This window comes from Meriones unguiculatus, chromosome 1, assembly GCF_030254825.1.
Source record: "Meriones unguiculatus strain TT.TT164.6M chromosome 1, Bangor_MerUng_6.1, whole genome shotgun sequence".
NCBI lineage: Eukaryota > Metazoa > Chordata > Mammalia > Rodentia > Muridae > Meriones > Meriones unguiculatus.
This window is the reverse complement of record NC_083349.1, coordinates 159,105,406-159,120,387: the sequence shown is the minus strand read 5'-3', so window position 1 is coordinate 159,120,387 and position 14,982 is coordinate 159,105,406. Positions and strand designations below refer to the sequence as shown.

Genomic DNA, 14,982 nt, shown 5'->3' with positions numbered 1-14,982 from the left:
AAACCCTCTCCTAAAACATAAGTTGGAGCCAGGAGGTGGTGGCATGCGCCTTGAATCTCAGCACTCCAGGGCAGACGCAGGCGGATCTCTGAGTTCAAGGCCAGCCTCGTCTACAGAGGGAGTTGCAGGACAGCCAGGACGACACAGAGAGACCCAACAAAAGAAAAGAAAACAAAACAAACAGAACAAACAAACAAAAAGCCCAGAAGTTTGTCACCCATAGAGGAAGACATCTGCTCTACCTACTTGAGCAAGTGTGCGTGTGCCCCACACTCCCGAATGTACACAAACACCCACACACACAAGAGCTGGTTCTGTCCTGAAGAAAAGGACTGTGGAGGGTGGATGAAGGGTTCAAAGGCCATAAGCTTTCTGTTTCTGTGGGTCCATCAGGGCCAAGCCTACGGTGTGGGATAAAGCCAGAATTCTTTGGTGTGTGTACATTAGTCAGGAACAGAACTGATAGAATGAATATATCTGTATATATTCATTTATTTATTTAGGTTTGTCCGAGTGGCTCACAGGCTGTGGTCCAGCTGGTCCAGCAATGGCTGTCTGCCAATGGAAAGTTCAAGAATCCAATATTTGTTCATCCTATGAGGCGAGATGTCTCATCCGGTCTTCAGAATATATACCGGGATATCAAAGAAGTAGGCTCTAACGGCAGTGAAGGAATGAACACGCTAGCGGGAGCAAGGGCAAGCTGGCAAAGAGCAAAATTTTCCTTCTTCTATGTCCTCTATAGAGGCTGCCAGCAGAAGGTGTGGCCCAGATTAAAGGTGAATCCTCCCGTCTCAAAGGATCTGCAATAAAAGTGAATTATGAAAAAAAAAAAAAAAAACAAAACAAAAAACCTCACAGGTGTATCTCGCCTCTTGAATTTTCGTTAATTTCAGATGTAGTCAAATTGACAACCAAGACTAGGCATCCCAAAGTGTAAGGATGGAAATATTTGTCAATTCACGGCAGCCACGAGGCGTCCTTATAGCGCTTGGATGTAGAGGCAGAAGAATTGTTGCAAGTTCAAAGCCAGTGAGGGCTGTGTAGCTAGTTCCAGGAGGGGCAAGAAACTCTGTAAAAAGAGACTGGGGTGTAGCTCAGTGGGTAGAGCACTTGCCTAGCTTTGCAGAAAGCTGGGTTCCATCCCCAGCTTTGACTAAATCAGGGGTAGTGGTGCAGGCCTATTATTCCCAGCCCAGGAGGTGGAGGCAGGAGGAGTTCAGGGTCAACCTTCCTTGGCTGCATAGTGATTTCAAGGCCAGCTTGGGTTATGAGAGTCTGTCTCAAAAGAGCAAAGCAAAACAAAGCAAAATAAACGAGGCTGTGTCACGCAGTCATGGTGGTATACCCTACAGCGGACTGTCTGGATGTGGAGCCGACCCCTCCCCCAGTCGGGGCGGCTCTGTCGCCTGCTGCCGTCCTCACTTTGTTGCAGGGAATCTACGAATCTACCTTCCCTGCCTCTATTGATTTGCCTCTTCCTGGACGTTTTCTATAACTGGAATCCTAAACTCCGTGGTTCTTTCTCCCCTGCTTCTTTTCCTTAGAAGAATGCTTCCAGGCAGGCTGGAGTGGGCGTGGATGGTTTCTCCTCTGTGAGGCTGAAAGGTCTGTTAGATCAGTGTCCCGATCTGTTTGCGCACTCTCCAGGTGACGGGCAGTCGGCTTAGTCGTTATTGGAAAACCCACCGCTGTGAATGTCACTTGTGTGTCTTTCTGCAAACTCACCCTTTGATTGCTCTGGGGCAGACGGAGCCCTTCGGTTTCCCGACAAGTTCCTGCGTGATTTTCTCTGCAGTTACTAAGCTGTAGCTCAAAGCAGTGGCAACATTTTCTATTCCTAGTGGCAGAGTTAGGGGTACCAGAAATCAGACCCTCGCCGATGCTTGATACCCTCTGTTTAGCCAGGGTTTCCAATTCACTACAGAGCTACAGTATGAAGCTGAGGCTGGTCCTGAACGCTGGATCCTCCTGCCTCGATCTCCCATGTTCTGGGATTATAGGTGTGTCCCATACCTGGTTTATGCAGTGCTGGGGAGAGAACCCAGGGCTTCATGCATGTAGGGAAGCATTTTACCAACAGAGACAGCCGAGCCCTGATACTCGTGTGTGTGTGTGTGTGTGCGTGTGCACATATGTGGAGGCCCAGGTTGATCTTGGGTGTCTTCCTCAATCACTTCTCTATTTCATTATTATTTTTGAGACAAAGTCTCTCATTAAACCTGAAACTCACTTCTCTAGCTTTGCTGCCTGGAGGGTGGCCCCAGGGGTCTATGAGTTCTGGGAATCTGAACTCAGGACCTCATGTGGGATTGAGCCACCGCAGATACTCTTTTGTAAACTATTTGCTTTTAAGTGTGTGCCTGATTGTTCAGAGGAACAATCAGGGACCCCGGGAGTCCAGAAAAGGGCATTGGATCCCCTGCTACTGGAGTTACAGATGGTTGGGAGCTGACACATAGCACTGAAAGGTTCTCTGGAAGGGCAGCCAGTGTTCTCCCCAGCCCTCTCTGACACTTTTTTTTAAAGAGTGTTCTATCTGCATTTATACCTGCCAGAAGAGGGAATCAGTTCACATTATAGATGGTTGTGAGCCACCATGTGGTTGCTGGGAATTGAACTCATGACCTTTGGAAGAGCAGACAGTGCTCTTAACTACTGAGACATCTCCCCAGCCCCCTCTCTGACACTTCTTAATGGCGGTGATTGTAGTGGGTCTCGTGAGCTGTTTGTCCCATGAAATGCACAGGCGGGGTGTCTGGGAAACAGATGGATTCGGGGGTGTGAACTCTGGGTGGAGATTCAGACCACAAATAAGCAGAGGTGTGCTTAGTCAGCCATTGCTGAGCCTGTGGTTCCGGCTCTAGGAGGTAGAAGAAGGAGAATCAGGAGTGCAAGGTCACCCTTGGCTACACAGGCCAGCCACATAAGACCCAGTCTAAACAAAAGGAGGTGAGGGCTGGAGATGCAGCCCAGTGGTGGGGTTTGCCTAGCACGTATGAAACTTCGGATGTCTGATCCCCAACCCTGAAGAAAAATATCTGAGAAATAAATACTTAAACAAGGTAAAGGCAGATGGTGCTAAGTGATCTGACTTCAGGAGTCGGTTAGGGAGGTTTCTGCAGGTAATTTTCGGGCCATATTGGAGCTAGGGCTATGAATCTGAAACATATGTACGTGCTTAGCATGTATGAAGCCCTGGGTTCCATCTCAAGCAGACAAAACGGCAAACACAACTAAAAATAAACACAAAAAATGACATTCAGGTCTGAGGACATGGCTAGTCACACAAGGATGAAGACCCAAGTTGAGATGCTCAGGGTCCATTTTAATGCTGGGCAGGTGACCCAAACATCTGGGAGGCAGAGACAAGGAGTTGTTCGCTGTCTAGACTAGTAGGCTGGCAAGTTCTCGGTTTGCCTGAGGGACCCTGACTCAGTATTGATGGAAAAAGACACCTGAAAATGACTCCAGGTACAGACACACGGGCAGGTCATCCCCTCTCCCCCCACATATCATGTACTGTCCCTCACATGCAAACACACATATACATATGAATAGTCAGAAAACGATGCCCCAGTCACTCAGGGTCAAATCAGGGAAGCAAACCACCTTAGGGGTCCCAGTGTGACAGCGTTTGACATGGTGTTTCCCTGGGCTGAAGCAATGACTACACACTCAGATTCAATACTCAGGAAACCTGACAGCACGCCACAGCAGCTGTGACAAGGGGTGTGAGAAGAGGGTATCCACCTCAGAGACAACCTCCCCCCATGGGCCCTGAGACGTCACCGCTGGTAAAGGCTTTGCGAAACAACCTCAGGGACAGTGTCTGAATCCCAGCACTCACACAAGAAGTCACATAGTGTCCCACACATGCCTGGGATGGAAGCTTTGAGGGGACACAGGAGCAGAAGGAGCCCTGGGGCTTTCAGGCAAAGACTGTGCCTCCAAGGAATGGGTAGGAAGTCACAGAGGATGATGCCCTCTTCTGGCCTCCCCACAGGTACCAGGACCCAGGGAACAAACTCCCACAGTTTGTCTTCTGACTTCTGTGCCCCACCGCATACACAAATAAGCATGTAAATAAGTTAAGTAAATAAATAAAGTAATTAAAAAATTGAAAAAGAAAAAAAAAATAAAAGCCCCACTCCCACCCCAAGCAGAAAGAAAGGGAAGAGGCGTTCCCTTCCAGGGCTTGAGCCTAACAGGAAGCCGGTGGGGAAGGAGTCCTAGGAAATACAGCTTTCAGGAGGACAGGGCATGATGCTTAGCCCCACCACAGAGACTTAAGTGACGGCATGAGCAGGCCCCTGGATTTCTGCAGAAAAATGTTTATCAGATCTCAGGACAGAAAATGCAAAGATCCTGAGACTGGAGAAAAAAAGGATAAGCCAAATAAATGTGGAGAAACAGAGCACAGGGGCAGGTGGAAAGATCTAGATATTTAGGGACAGAGAAGGCAGAGAGACAGGGACAGACTACGAAATGATAAGGTGTTTCAAGAAGGTGATGAGTTTGGAGACTAGAATATTATTAAATTACGTTCTGTGTGTGTGTGTGTGTGTGTGTGTGTGTGTGTGTGTGCGCGTGCTCACGTGCGCGTGCACAGGCTCTGGCAACCATATGGAGATCAGACGACAGTTTGGGGGAGTTGGTTCACTCCTACCGTATGTGCCTGTGCCCTGTTGATCAAACTCAGGATGCCAGGCTTGGTGGCACGTGTCTTTATCCACTGGACAGTCTTGCCATCCCAGTACAGCTATTGGCATCGTTAGTAAGAGAGGCGTGCTCTGTGAGTGCTCTCAGTCCTCCTGAAGCCTGACTGTGTGAGCTTGTTTCCTAGAGCCCAAGGGGAGGGGGTGAGGAAGCGTGTCATGTGATCTTAGAGTCCGATGTCAGACAAGTCTGGTTTTAAACCACAGCGGGGTCCTCCTTTCTTGACCAAACAGCTCATTCCAGCCCAAGGGGTCTCTGCTTGCCCCAGGTCCTATGCTCTTGCTCCCCAGCACTTGAAAGTCTCCTGGTACTGAAATAGCTTCTCCCTTCGACATCCGGTTTGCTTAACTGTTACCTCCCTAGCCACCGTCCAAGTCAGACAAGACGTGCCAGGGCTCCCGCTGCTGGGGAAGCTGAGGCAGGCCCTCCGGGGCTCCTAGACTGGCCAGCTTAGCCCAATCACAGAGCTCCGAGCTCAGGGAGAGACCTTGTCAGAAAATAAGGTGGAGGCTGGATGTGGCAGTCCATGCCTTTAGTCCTAGCATTAGGGAGACCGTGAGAGTTCAAGGCCAGCCAGGGCTACACAGTGAGGCTGTGTCTCAAAACTAACTAAATAAAAAGTCCAACTAAAATTAATTCATTATTTAATAAAACAAGGCAGAGAGGCACCGAGGAAGACACTCCCGTGTAGACCTCTGGCCTCTACACGCCTGCACGCACACCTCACGGGTCTCTCTCCGTTAGTCCCCACCCAGGTCCTTCTGATACCTGTTTGCACTTTTCCTTTGTTTCTTACGCCGCTTGACTGTCTTTTTACACGGATTTATTGTGCGAACGGTGTGGGATGGGCGGCTGCATGGCCACTGCCTCAAGTGGGGGTTCCAGGACAACTTGGGGGAGTCGTAATCGTCTTTCACCTCTGGAGATCCAACTCAGGTTGCCCGGCTTTGTGGCAAGCACTTTCGCCCACTGAGTCATGGCTTCCCCAACCGTTTTTGATGCGTGCGGAGGGAGCCGGGGGCTTCAGACATGTCAGGCAAGCCTCTAGCCCTGAGCCACGTCCCGGCGGGCCCTCGGGGCCTTGTCGAGGTCATGTCTGCCTCCCTGAGGCAGTATTCACGGGCTTTGGTCTGTAGTCTCGCCGCAGGCTACCGCCAGCCCCTCACGCGTCCCTGACTCACCAGGTCCCACAACCACTTTACAGTTGAGGAAACTGAGACAGACCGGTGTAGCCACTGCTGGAGGTCGCGTAGGGGCAGAACCTGCCTCTCAGTGGGGTCGGGGCAGTTCAGGACCCCCAGCACCCCGATTGGGCGCTTCCGGCTCCCCGAGCGGCCCGTGCGGCAAAAGCCTGAGTCATCGCCGCCTCCAGACGGCGGCGGCCGCCGGCCGAGGGCGACGGCGGCGACGGCGGGAGGTGATGCGGGGACGCCAGGAGGGGGCGTGAGTGCAAAACCGAAGGAGGGCGACCGCGCCGGCGCTCCTCGCCCCGCCCCGCCGCCCGCTGCGCTTTCCGACCTCCCTCACCGAGGGACCGGCCCCGTGAAGGTCCCTGGGGGCCGGGGGGGGGGACCCGACGTGTAAGTTCCCCACCTCCCACCCCGAGTTCAAGTTTTGAGCCACAGCCCGCGCTGGGACTTGCCTGGACGCGGAGGCAGCCCCGAGTGGCGCCGCCGCCCTCGGCCGCGCAGGGGAAGCCCTCCCACTCCCCAAGTCACCCGCATCCAGACCCGCCACCCCGCGCTGCCCTGCTCCCGAGTCCACAGAGGGATCCCCGTCAGAGCGACCCGGGGCCGGGGAAGCCGGGAGGAAAGAGCCTCGGCGCTCGGGAGAGCCCCGAAGTCCCGACCTCCCCGCGCTCGGTGGGGCGTCTCGGGACTGGGCTCCGCACCCGGCCGAGCAGGTGGGTGGAGACACCCGACTTGCCCCCTCGGCGGCTGGGGTGGAAGGTGTGGGGCGGGCTCTCTGGGCCTGCCGCTAGGGGTTTTGGAGAGGGGATGTTGCGTGCAGGGGAGCCCGGGGGACTGCCCCTAGGGTACGGAGGGGACTCGAGCGAGGATGGAGGATGTGGCTAGGGGGCGGGGCCGGGGATGCCGCGGCGGCAGCCGGGGGGTGGGGGGAGGGGGGTGTGGAGGGGGGGAGGAAGGAAAGGAGAGAAGGTGGCTGGAAGGGGATGGTCCCCACTTCTGCAGGTTGGGGGCCGGTCCACCAGAGGCTCTGCGGGAGGGTGGGGGCGGGGTGGGTGCACCCCTGTTCACCCCCAGCCCTCTGGCTCCAGGGCCGGAGCCGTGACGTCACGGCGGCTGGAAGTGCCCGGCGGTGGCGCGGGAGGGGGTGGCCGAGCCGGCGCCTTATAAAGCTGAGCCCGCGAGGCGCGGGGAGCTGCAGCCGCGCGTCCCTAGTGTCACCCCCATCCCCATCCCGCCGGCCACCGCCCCCTTGGACCTGATCACCTCGCCGTCGGGACCCCCCCACGCCCACCCCCCCACTGGGGTGGGTAAGCGACAGTTTGAGTGCGGAGCCAAAGGGACCGAACACCTGATTTTTGCGGTGGTGGCGCGGGGCATGAGGCGAGGGGCGCGATGTCGGTGCCGCTGCTGAAGATCGGGGCGGTGCTGAGCACCATGGCCATGGTCACTAACTGGATGTCGCAGACGCTGCCCTCGCTCGTGGGACTCAACAGCACCGTGTCCCGCGCGGGCTCCTCGGAGAAAATCGTGAGTGGCCAGCCGGGTTGAGGGGCGCTCCGGAGGGGGGGCGTGGTGCCCGCAGCCCCCGCGGCAGCGCCTAGGAAGGGGACCTCCCACACCCCCAAAGTGACAGAATTCCGGGTAGAGGCGGGGATGTCTTCTCTGGGGGACGTGGTCTCTTGGGGGTCCTGGGCTGGACCCGGAGGCGCAAGGCGCAAGGGAGCCTGGTGCCCTGCATAGCTCTGGGTTTGATGATTGCTTTTGCTGGGCTAGAGTCCTTTTCTGAGGGGACCCGCTAGTGCCACCGGGGTACCAAGCTGGCTCCAGCCCCAGGCGGAGGCGGCAGGGCTGCGGAATTGAACCAGATCCCGGCAGAGTGGGGAGGAGCTGGGCGGTTTGGGGGAGCCAGGAGGGTGTTATGCTGTGTTGGAGTGGGTAAGGGACACCTCGGAGTCTCCATGTATCGTCAGCCTCTGGGACTCTGCTTGGCTGTGCCTAAGTGTCACTGAGTAGTGTTCTCTCTCTCCTTTCCTGAGTCGTCCCCCCCCCCCCGCCCCCTTCTATTTCTGTCTTTCTTTCTGAGTTAGTGTCTTGTCTCTTTTTTTGTCTGGCTCTCTGTCCCTGCACCTGGTACTAGCGTCTCCTTCTATCTCCTGGAGTACTGAATCTCATCTCCCTAACTCCTCACACTGGGAGATGAGAGCGGGGCTCAGACCAGGGCGGAAGCTCCTCGGCCTCCCTTCTGCTTTACCCCCACCCCCGTTTCCCTCCTCCTGGTAGGTAACACAAGCGCCTAACTCCCTGAGAGGGAGAGGGGCACACTCGGACCTATTTATTAACCACAGTGGCTCTGTCCTGTTGACAGGCGAGGATGCTCTTCCATTGAAAACTCCCCTCTTGCCCTGCTCCCTGTCCCTTTGGGAGGCTCTCTGATCTTTACTCTGTTTGTGGGACCCCCGCCCTCAATTCCACCCATCTGACTCCCTCTCACTGAGCCCAGGGTATGGCCAACCCCAGGCCAGGGGACATACGATATTTGACACAATTGCAAGCTTTCAGCCCAGGTCTTCAGACTTGCAGTCCTTTGAAACACGGTCTGTGTCTGTGACATCAAGTGTCATTGTTTAGGTATGTCTTGGCGTGTCTGTCTGTTCCTCTGGTTTGGGAGTTTGGAGGGGGCAGTGAAGAGAAACTTTAGAGTATCTCTATCATAAGGGTGCAGGTGTGTTCTCCCAGTGTGGGTGTGTCCCGGTGTGATTGCTTTTGGATGGACATGTCTCTGTCAGTGTGTCTGTACTTGTTTGTCCTGGGTGTGGGTTCATTATGTGACGTGAGTCTGCATGCTCAGGTGTGACACAGCCTTCCAAATGTCTATCAGCGGGGTACATTGGTGGTGTCTTTGAAATCAGAAACCAAATTCACCTTCGCCGTCTGGGTAGGAGCCTGTGTGAATGCCTGTGTGCCGTGTGAAAGTGTATGTGTACACGAGAGCCTACGGCATAACTGGAGGACATGTGCAGGGCATGTAAGGGTGTCTTGAGTTATGATCTTTGTTTATGTTTAGTACATGCAGTGTGTGCGTGTTCATGAGCACGAATGCATGCCATAGGACACATGTGAAGATCAGAGGACAGCTTGCAGGAAGGAGTCAGTTCTCACCTTCCACCATCTGGGTCCCGGGGATCCAGCTCCTCTCACCAGGCTTGGTGGCAAGTGACTTATCCCAGCCTTGGGTTATGATTTTGTATGTTCATACATTGGATTTCTGTATGCTTGGGTTTGTATGTACATATGTGTATCTATGCTTGGCTGGTGTGCATGTGTGTTGTTGTTGTTTTGTGTGAATTGTGTGTTTCTCTAAGTGTTGGGAAGAATATGAACCCAGACAGTCCTGGCCCCTTGGTGAGAATCCCCCTGGGCCTATCTGCTGAGGCTCCTCATGACTTGCCAAAGTGCCCTGCAGAGTGAGCTGCTGAGGGCATTAGGGTGATGCCTGGGAGGTGACTGAGACATGAGGGTCACAAGGGTCTTGGTGCTGGGAGATTCCTATCTTCTGTAATCCCAGCGATTGGGAGTGTGAGGCAGGAGAGTAGCCACAAGTTCCAGGTCAGCCAGGCTACAGTGTGTCTCTTTCTCAAAAAAGGAAGGGGTGGGTGGAGGCTGGAGGGTTAGCGTGACGGTAAGAGCATCCGCTGCTCTTAGAGAGGACCCAGGTTCAGTTCCCAGCACCCGTGTGGGGGCTCGCAGTTGTCTGTAAGCCCAATTCCAGGGCCACTGATAGCTGCTTCTGGTCTCTGAGGGTGCTAGGCATGCTATGTTTGTGTGGTGCACAAACATACATGTAGGCAAAACATCCATATACATGCAAAAATGAAAGGAGAGGGAAACAAAAAATTAAAGAGGTTGTTTAGCTCTGTGCAGAATCTAGATTCCTCCAGTTTGTTCTTCAACTCTGGCTGGTGGCAGCAGCATCCCAAGCCACTGCCACTGAGGAAGTCAGTAATAAGTCCTGTCTCACAGGACTGTGGCAACAGAGACCTCTCCAGATCCCCATCCACCACTCATCCGTTCTTTGTCATCCATCCATCCACTACTCATTCATCCTTCCAACCTTATAGCCACACCTACTCTCCTATCCTGCCATCTAGCTTTCTATTCGTCCATTCATCCACACTCCCATCCATCTTTTCTTCTCTTCATTCATCCAGCTAGTCAGCCTGTCATCTTTCCTTCCATCCCCCTAGACAGCCACCTGTCCTTCCATCTGTTCTCTATCCTTCCATGTAGCCACCCTTCCTTTATTTCATCCATGTGTCCATTCACTCATCTTCTCATTCACCCATACTTTCATCTTTCCGTCCATCCCTTCATTCTTCCACCTGCCTCTCTGTCTGTCTATTCATTATCCTGGCATGGTTTAATCCTTCCTTCCATATGTATATGGAAGTCCCTCTTTCCATCCATTATCCACCATCCGACCATCTGTTAATCTACTGTCCACAAATCTGTACTTTCAACATCTATATCTCTCTTGGTTCATTAATTCATCTCTTTACCCATTTAATTTAATTTATTTAACAAAGCTACCAGTTGGCAAGTATGTCTACGCTGAAACAGACCTCCCTGTCCTGTCCCTTTCAGAAGAAATGCTCTGTCAGTGGTAGGATTTAGAGTTAGATATCTGTGAGTTTTGATACTGGCCCTGCAACTCAACAAACCATATGACCTTGGAGGAAATCACTGACTCTTTCTTAACTCCACTTTTCTTATTAGGTAAGGAGAATCCAGAGTCTCTATTAGACTGTAAGGTCCATGAAAGGGCTGACATTGGAGCTTAGGGCTAGAGTGCTTGCCTGGTGCTCAACCTTATGTTCAATCTCAGCACCACAAAGACAACCAGCAGCATCTCCAAGGGAGCCTGTGTTTTGCTCATTGCTGCAGCCTATGGCCTGATGTAGCAGGCCATAAATACTTGCCATGTAGCTGAATCTGCAATCACATCTGAGAGATCTTGGATTCTGCCTTCAAATAGAAGCCAATGCCTGAGCACACAGTGGACCTCTATTACAATTACACGCAAGCACACAGTGAGTTTAGAATGAGTGTTTTTCCAGGAGATGGCTGAATGGGCACAGAATTTGCTGTGCAAATGTGAGGACCTGAGTGTGAATTACATGCATGTAGAAGTCAGAGTGCGTGCATATAATTTCAACACTCCTATGGAGAGATGGGGACTGGAGAGTCTCTGGCGGCTCAGGGGCCAGCTAGTCTGGCATGTACAAGAGACCCTGTTTCAAACAAGTTGAAGTGCAAGGACAGACACTTGAGGTTGCCTTCTGACCTCTACATGTGCACTGTGACATGCTCCCGTACACATGATTATTCACACACACACGTTATCACACTCCCATACACACATAAAAACACAAGATTAAATATATTCTTCAAGTTTTAAGTCAATTCTGTCTATAAAATGAGAACAGTAATTCTTTTTAAAATTGTATTTATTAAGCTGGGCAGTGATGGTGCACGCCTTTAATCCCAGCACTCGGGAAGCAGAGGCAGGCAGATCGCTGAGTCTGAGGCCAGCCTGGTCTACAAATCTAGTTCCAGACAGCCAAGGCTACATGCATACACACACAGAATTACATGTATATATTCAGTTTGTGGCATTTGCTTGGAGAGTGGGTATTTGTGTGCTACAGGGCACATGTGGAGGTCAGAGGACAAAATCAGGTCTCTTCTTCCACAAGGTGGATTTTGGAGAGAGAACTCAGGTTTTCAGGCTTGACAACAAGTACCTTTACCCACTGAGCTACCTTGCCAGCCCAGGAATGATCATTCTTACCCCACAGAACTGTTGTGGATAATAGAGGCGTGATCCCCATTTCTCCATCCATCCATCTTTATAACCATTACTTTTTCTCCATCACACCTTTGTCTTTCCCTCCCTCCTTCCCTCCCTTCATTCACTCATCTACCCATTCTTTATTCTTTCTGTTCATCCATCCTGTCATCTTTCCACCCTTTGACCCTAAGAGTTGCGGAGAACAAATTGAAGACGAACAGTCGATACTTAATAATGGGCTGTGGAGAGGGGGTAGAACCCCAACAATGGGGAGGCTTAAGAGGATAAACACAAACACAGTGGGAATTCCTAAGCTATGGCTCAGAAGTTTGGGTGCTATGCTTCAGTGGTGTGACAGTGAGCCCCGATGTGGGATGGGCTTGTCTGTGGGTCTAGCCCCTTCCCCAGGCATGGAAGCAACATAGCCTTGTGTTCACAAACCATCTCTGTGAAGAAGAGGGAAGCTGCCCCCTCTACTTTATCTGGCTGGCTCCCAGCCATAAACCATCCGCAAGAGACGGGAGCCTTGAGCCGAATGGCTTCTCACCTAGGGACCATAAATCCAGACTCAGACTAAAAGCTGACATCTCTGTTGTCAATGGCTGCCATCATAGAGGGCCTGGAGTAAACTATTTGCTCCTTGTAGTAGTCTGATCCCTCTTTCTCTTTCTCTTTCTCTTTCTCTTTCTCTTTCTCTTTCTCTTTCTCTTTCTCTTTCTCTTTCTCTTTCTCTTTCTCTCTCTCTCTGTCTCTCTCTGTGTGTGCGTGTGTGTGTGTGTGTGTGTGTGTGTGTGTGTGTGTGTGTGTGTGTAAGCCAGCAGTCATCCTTAGGCGTTACCCCTCACGCACCACCCTCCTTGTTGTATTTATTTATTTATTGGTCTTTCTAGACAGGCTTCTCTGTGTAGCCCTACCTGTTCTGGAACTCATTCGAGGCTGGCCTCAAACATAGAGATCCACCTGCCTCTGCCTCCCGAGTGCTAGGACTAAAGGCGCACACCACCACACCTGGCCTGTTGTGTTTATTTTCATTGTTTTATTGTGTTTTAATTTATCTGTTGTCTCTGTGAACAGTGTGTGTGTGAAGGTTATGGGACAGCTTGCAGAGGTCAGGTCTCTCCTTCCACCATGTAGATCCTTGTGATGGAGCTCAGGTTGTCAGGCTTGGCCGCAAGTGTTAGTTATCCACGGAGGCATTTCACCAGCCACATTCCCTCCTTTTGAAGAGCTGAAGCACAGAAGAGGGTATTAGTGAAAGGATTCCATTTGAGGAGGACCCTTTGCCCCATGAAGAAAAGGGAGGGCCTCAGCAGCAGCCAGCAGAAAGCTCTTTGGGTATACTGAAGATGCTCAGTGTCTATGGCTTTTCATGACAGTTTTACAGGGGGAGGAAGTCCCCAAAACCAGTTTAGAGGAGTCCTGCAGTGCCATGGTAACCAGCATCTCCATCACTGAGCCACTGAGCTCAGACCAGGTTTATTTCCTGCTTCAGAGGTGTCTGGTGTCTGTTATGCTCGCTGTGGTAAGATGGCTCTCCTAGGTGGTCCTCCTAGAACCCAAAATGACGGAGGCTTTCTAACACAGCAGCATGGAAGCAGGACCAGAGGAGGAGGCACTAAAGCTTTGCCTGATGTGGCACAGGTTGCTATTGCTCATAGTCCACTGGGTCAAGGGAGTCACATGACTTGGAAAAGCTAAAGGGTTTTCGGTGCTCTGTCTACTGCTCACTCCGTCAAGCCGCCTTCTCAACCTAAATAAGAGTTCTGCGAGAATAAGGGCTGCAGCTGGGGCTGGGGCTTAGTTGGTAGAGGACTTTCCATGCCTGAACAGAGCCACAAGTTTGGGCATGATGGCACATGGCCGGAGGTGCTCAGAGATAGGGGCAGGAGAATCAGAAGTTCAAGGTCATCCTCAGCTATATAACAAGTTTAAGACTAGCCTGAGCTACAAGAGACCCTGTCCAAAAGGAAACAAAGAAGGGGGCGAGGAAGGAAAGGAGGAAGGAGATGAGGAGGGAGGCAATTAGGGAGAGTATAGCTGCAAGAGAGCCTGGTATATAGTTTTAAGCATTTCTGACTTAGGGAGGAAGGGAGAGGGTTGTCACTCATTCACTCCTTTTTGGGCTGAGGATGTGGTTCAACGGTAGAGCACTTGGTTAGCATGCACAAGACCCCTGGATCTATCCCCAGTAGTGTAACACACATACACACCTTTGCACTTTTCCCACGTCACACTGACATCTAAACAGAGTAGTAACGGATATATTGATAACTCCACGGAGGCTGGAAATGTTTTATAAAGAAACATAGAACAAGGCCAATGAGATGACTCCATGGATAATGGTGTTTAACACCGAGCCTGACAAACTGAGTTCGACCCCAGGACACCATGGTGGAAGGAAGGAACCAATTCCTGCAATTGTCCTTTCACCTCCACACAAATACCATGGCGGGCACATATTATTTTTGGCTTGAGGGGCCTTTCTGATTAGGTGACATTTTGTGCAAAATCTGAAGGGATTGAAGCAGGATACTGAGAGGAAATGCGTTAAGGGTAGAGGAAATGGCAAGCATAAAGGTCCTGAGGCAGGAATTTGCTCGAAACGTTGGGAAGACACTAAGGAGGCCAGCCTGACCTGAGCAGGATGGGTGGCAGGGAGAGTGGAGGAAGTGAGAGTGGTGATGTAACGGGAGCTACAGCACATCTCTTAAACATTGTTTTCACTGTGTGTGAGTGTTTGTGTGTGCATGTGACGGGGTGTGTGTGCTGAGATTTGCCTAGAGTCAGATGGTAACTTGTGAGAGTTGGGTCTCTCCTGCCGTGTGGATCCTGGGGAAGGTAAGTTGTCAGCAAAGAGACTTTGTTCAGGGTGAGTGTTGTCCTCCCGAGACTTGTGGGAACACAAGGCTGGGGATCAGGAGATCACGATGAAGCAGACTACACTGTCCAGGTGGGGAAATGATGGGAGCTGGACCAATGTAAATGCCAAAGAGGTGGAGAGACAGGGGGATGATGGAGTTGATCTACCCTAAGCGTGGCTTGGTTCTGGGCCCATTGATTCTGCCCAGATACCAGAGATGTGAGAGAGTATGGGGCGGGGATGACCAGCTTTTGTGACAGAAAGGGTTCTGAATACCAGAGAGAAGATAGTGAGAGCAAGGAGCATGGCTCGGTGATAGAGCCCTACCTAGACCCCCTCAGTGAGGAACTGGGGGTGTGGCTCAC

The 14,982-nt window shown here is 51.9% G+C and overlaps 1 protein-coding gene across 3 annotated transcripts in view; it reads left to right on the top strand.

Annotated features, from left to right (window-relative positions):
* Window positions 1-14,982, top strand: part of Olfm2 (olfactomedin 2) — a 75,262-nt gene that overhangs the window by 12,534 nt on the left and 47,746 nt on the right. The window contains exons 1-2 of one of the 3 annotated variants that reach the window (XM_021652489.2): window positions 6,504-6,622; window positions 6,998-7,436. The exons of 1 other annotated variant lie outside the window; for it this stretch is intronic. In XM_021652489.2, the coding sequence (XP_021508164.1) occupies window positions 7,302-7,436 (135 nt within the window). In that variant the 5' untranslated portion in view covers window positions 6,504-6,622; window positions 6,998-7,301. Of the gene's footprint in view, window positions 1-6,368; window positions 6,623-6,997; window positions 7,437-14,982 lie in introns of those variants that run through there. One more of the 3 variants, XM_060370016.1, reaches the window with a different exon arrangement.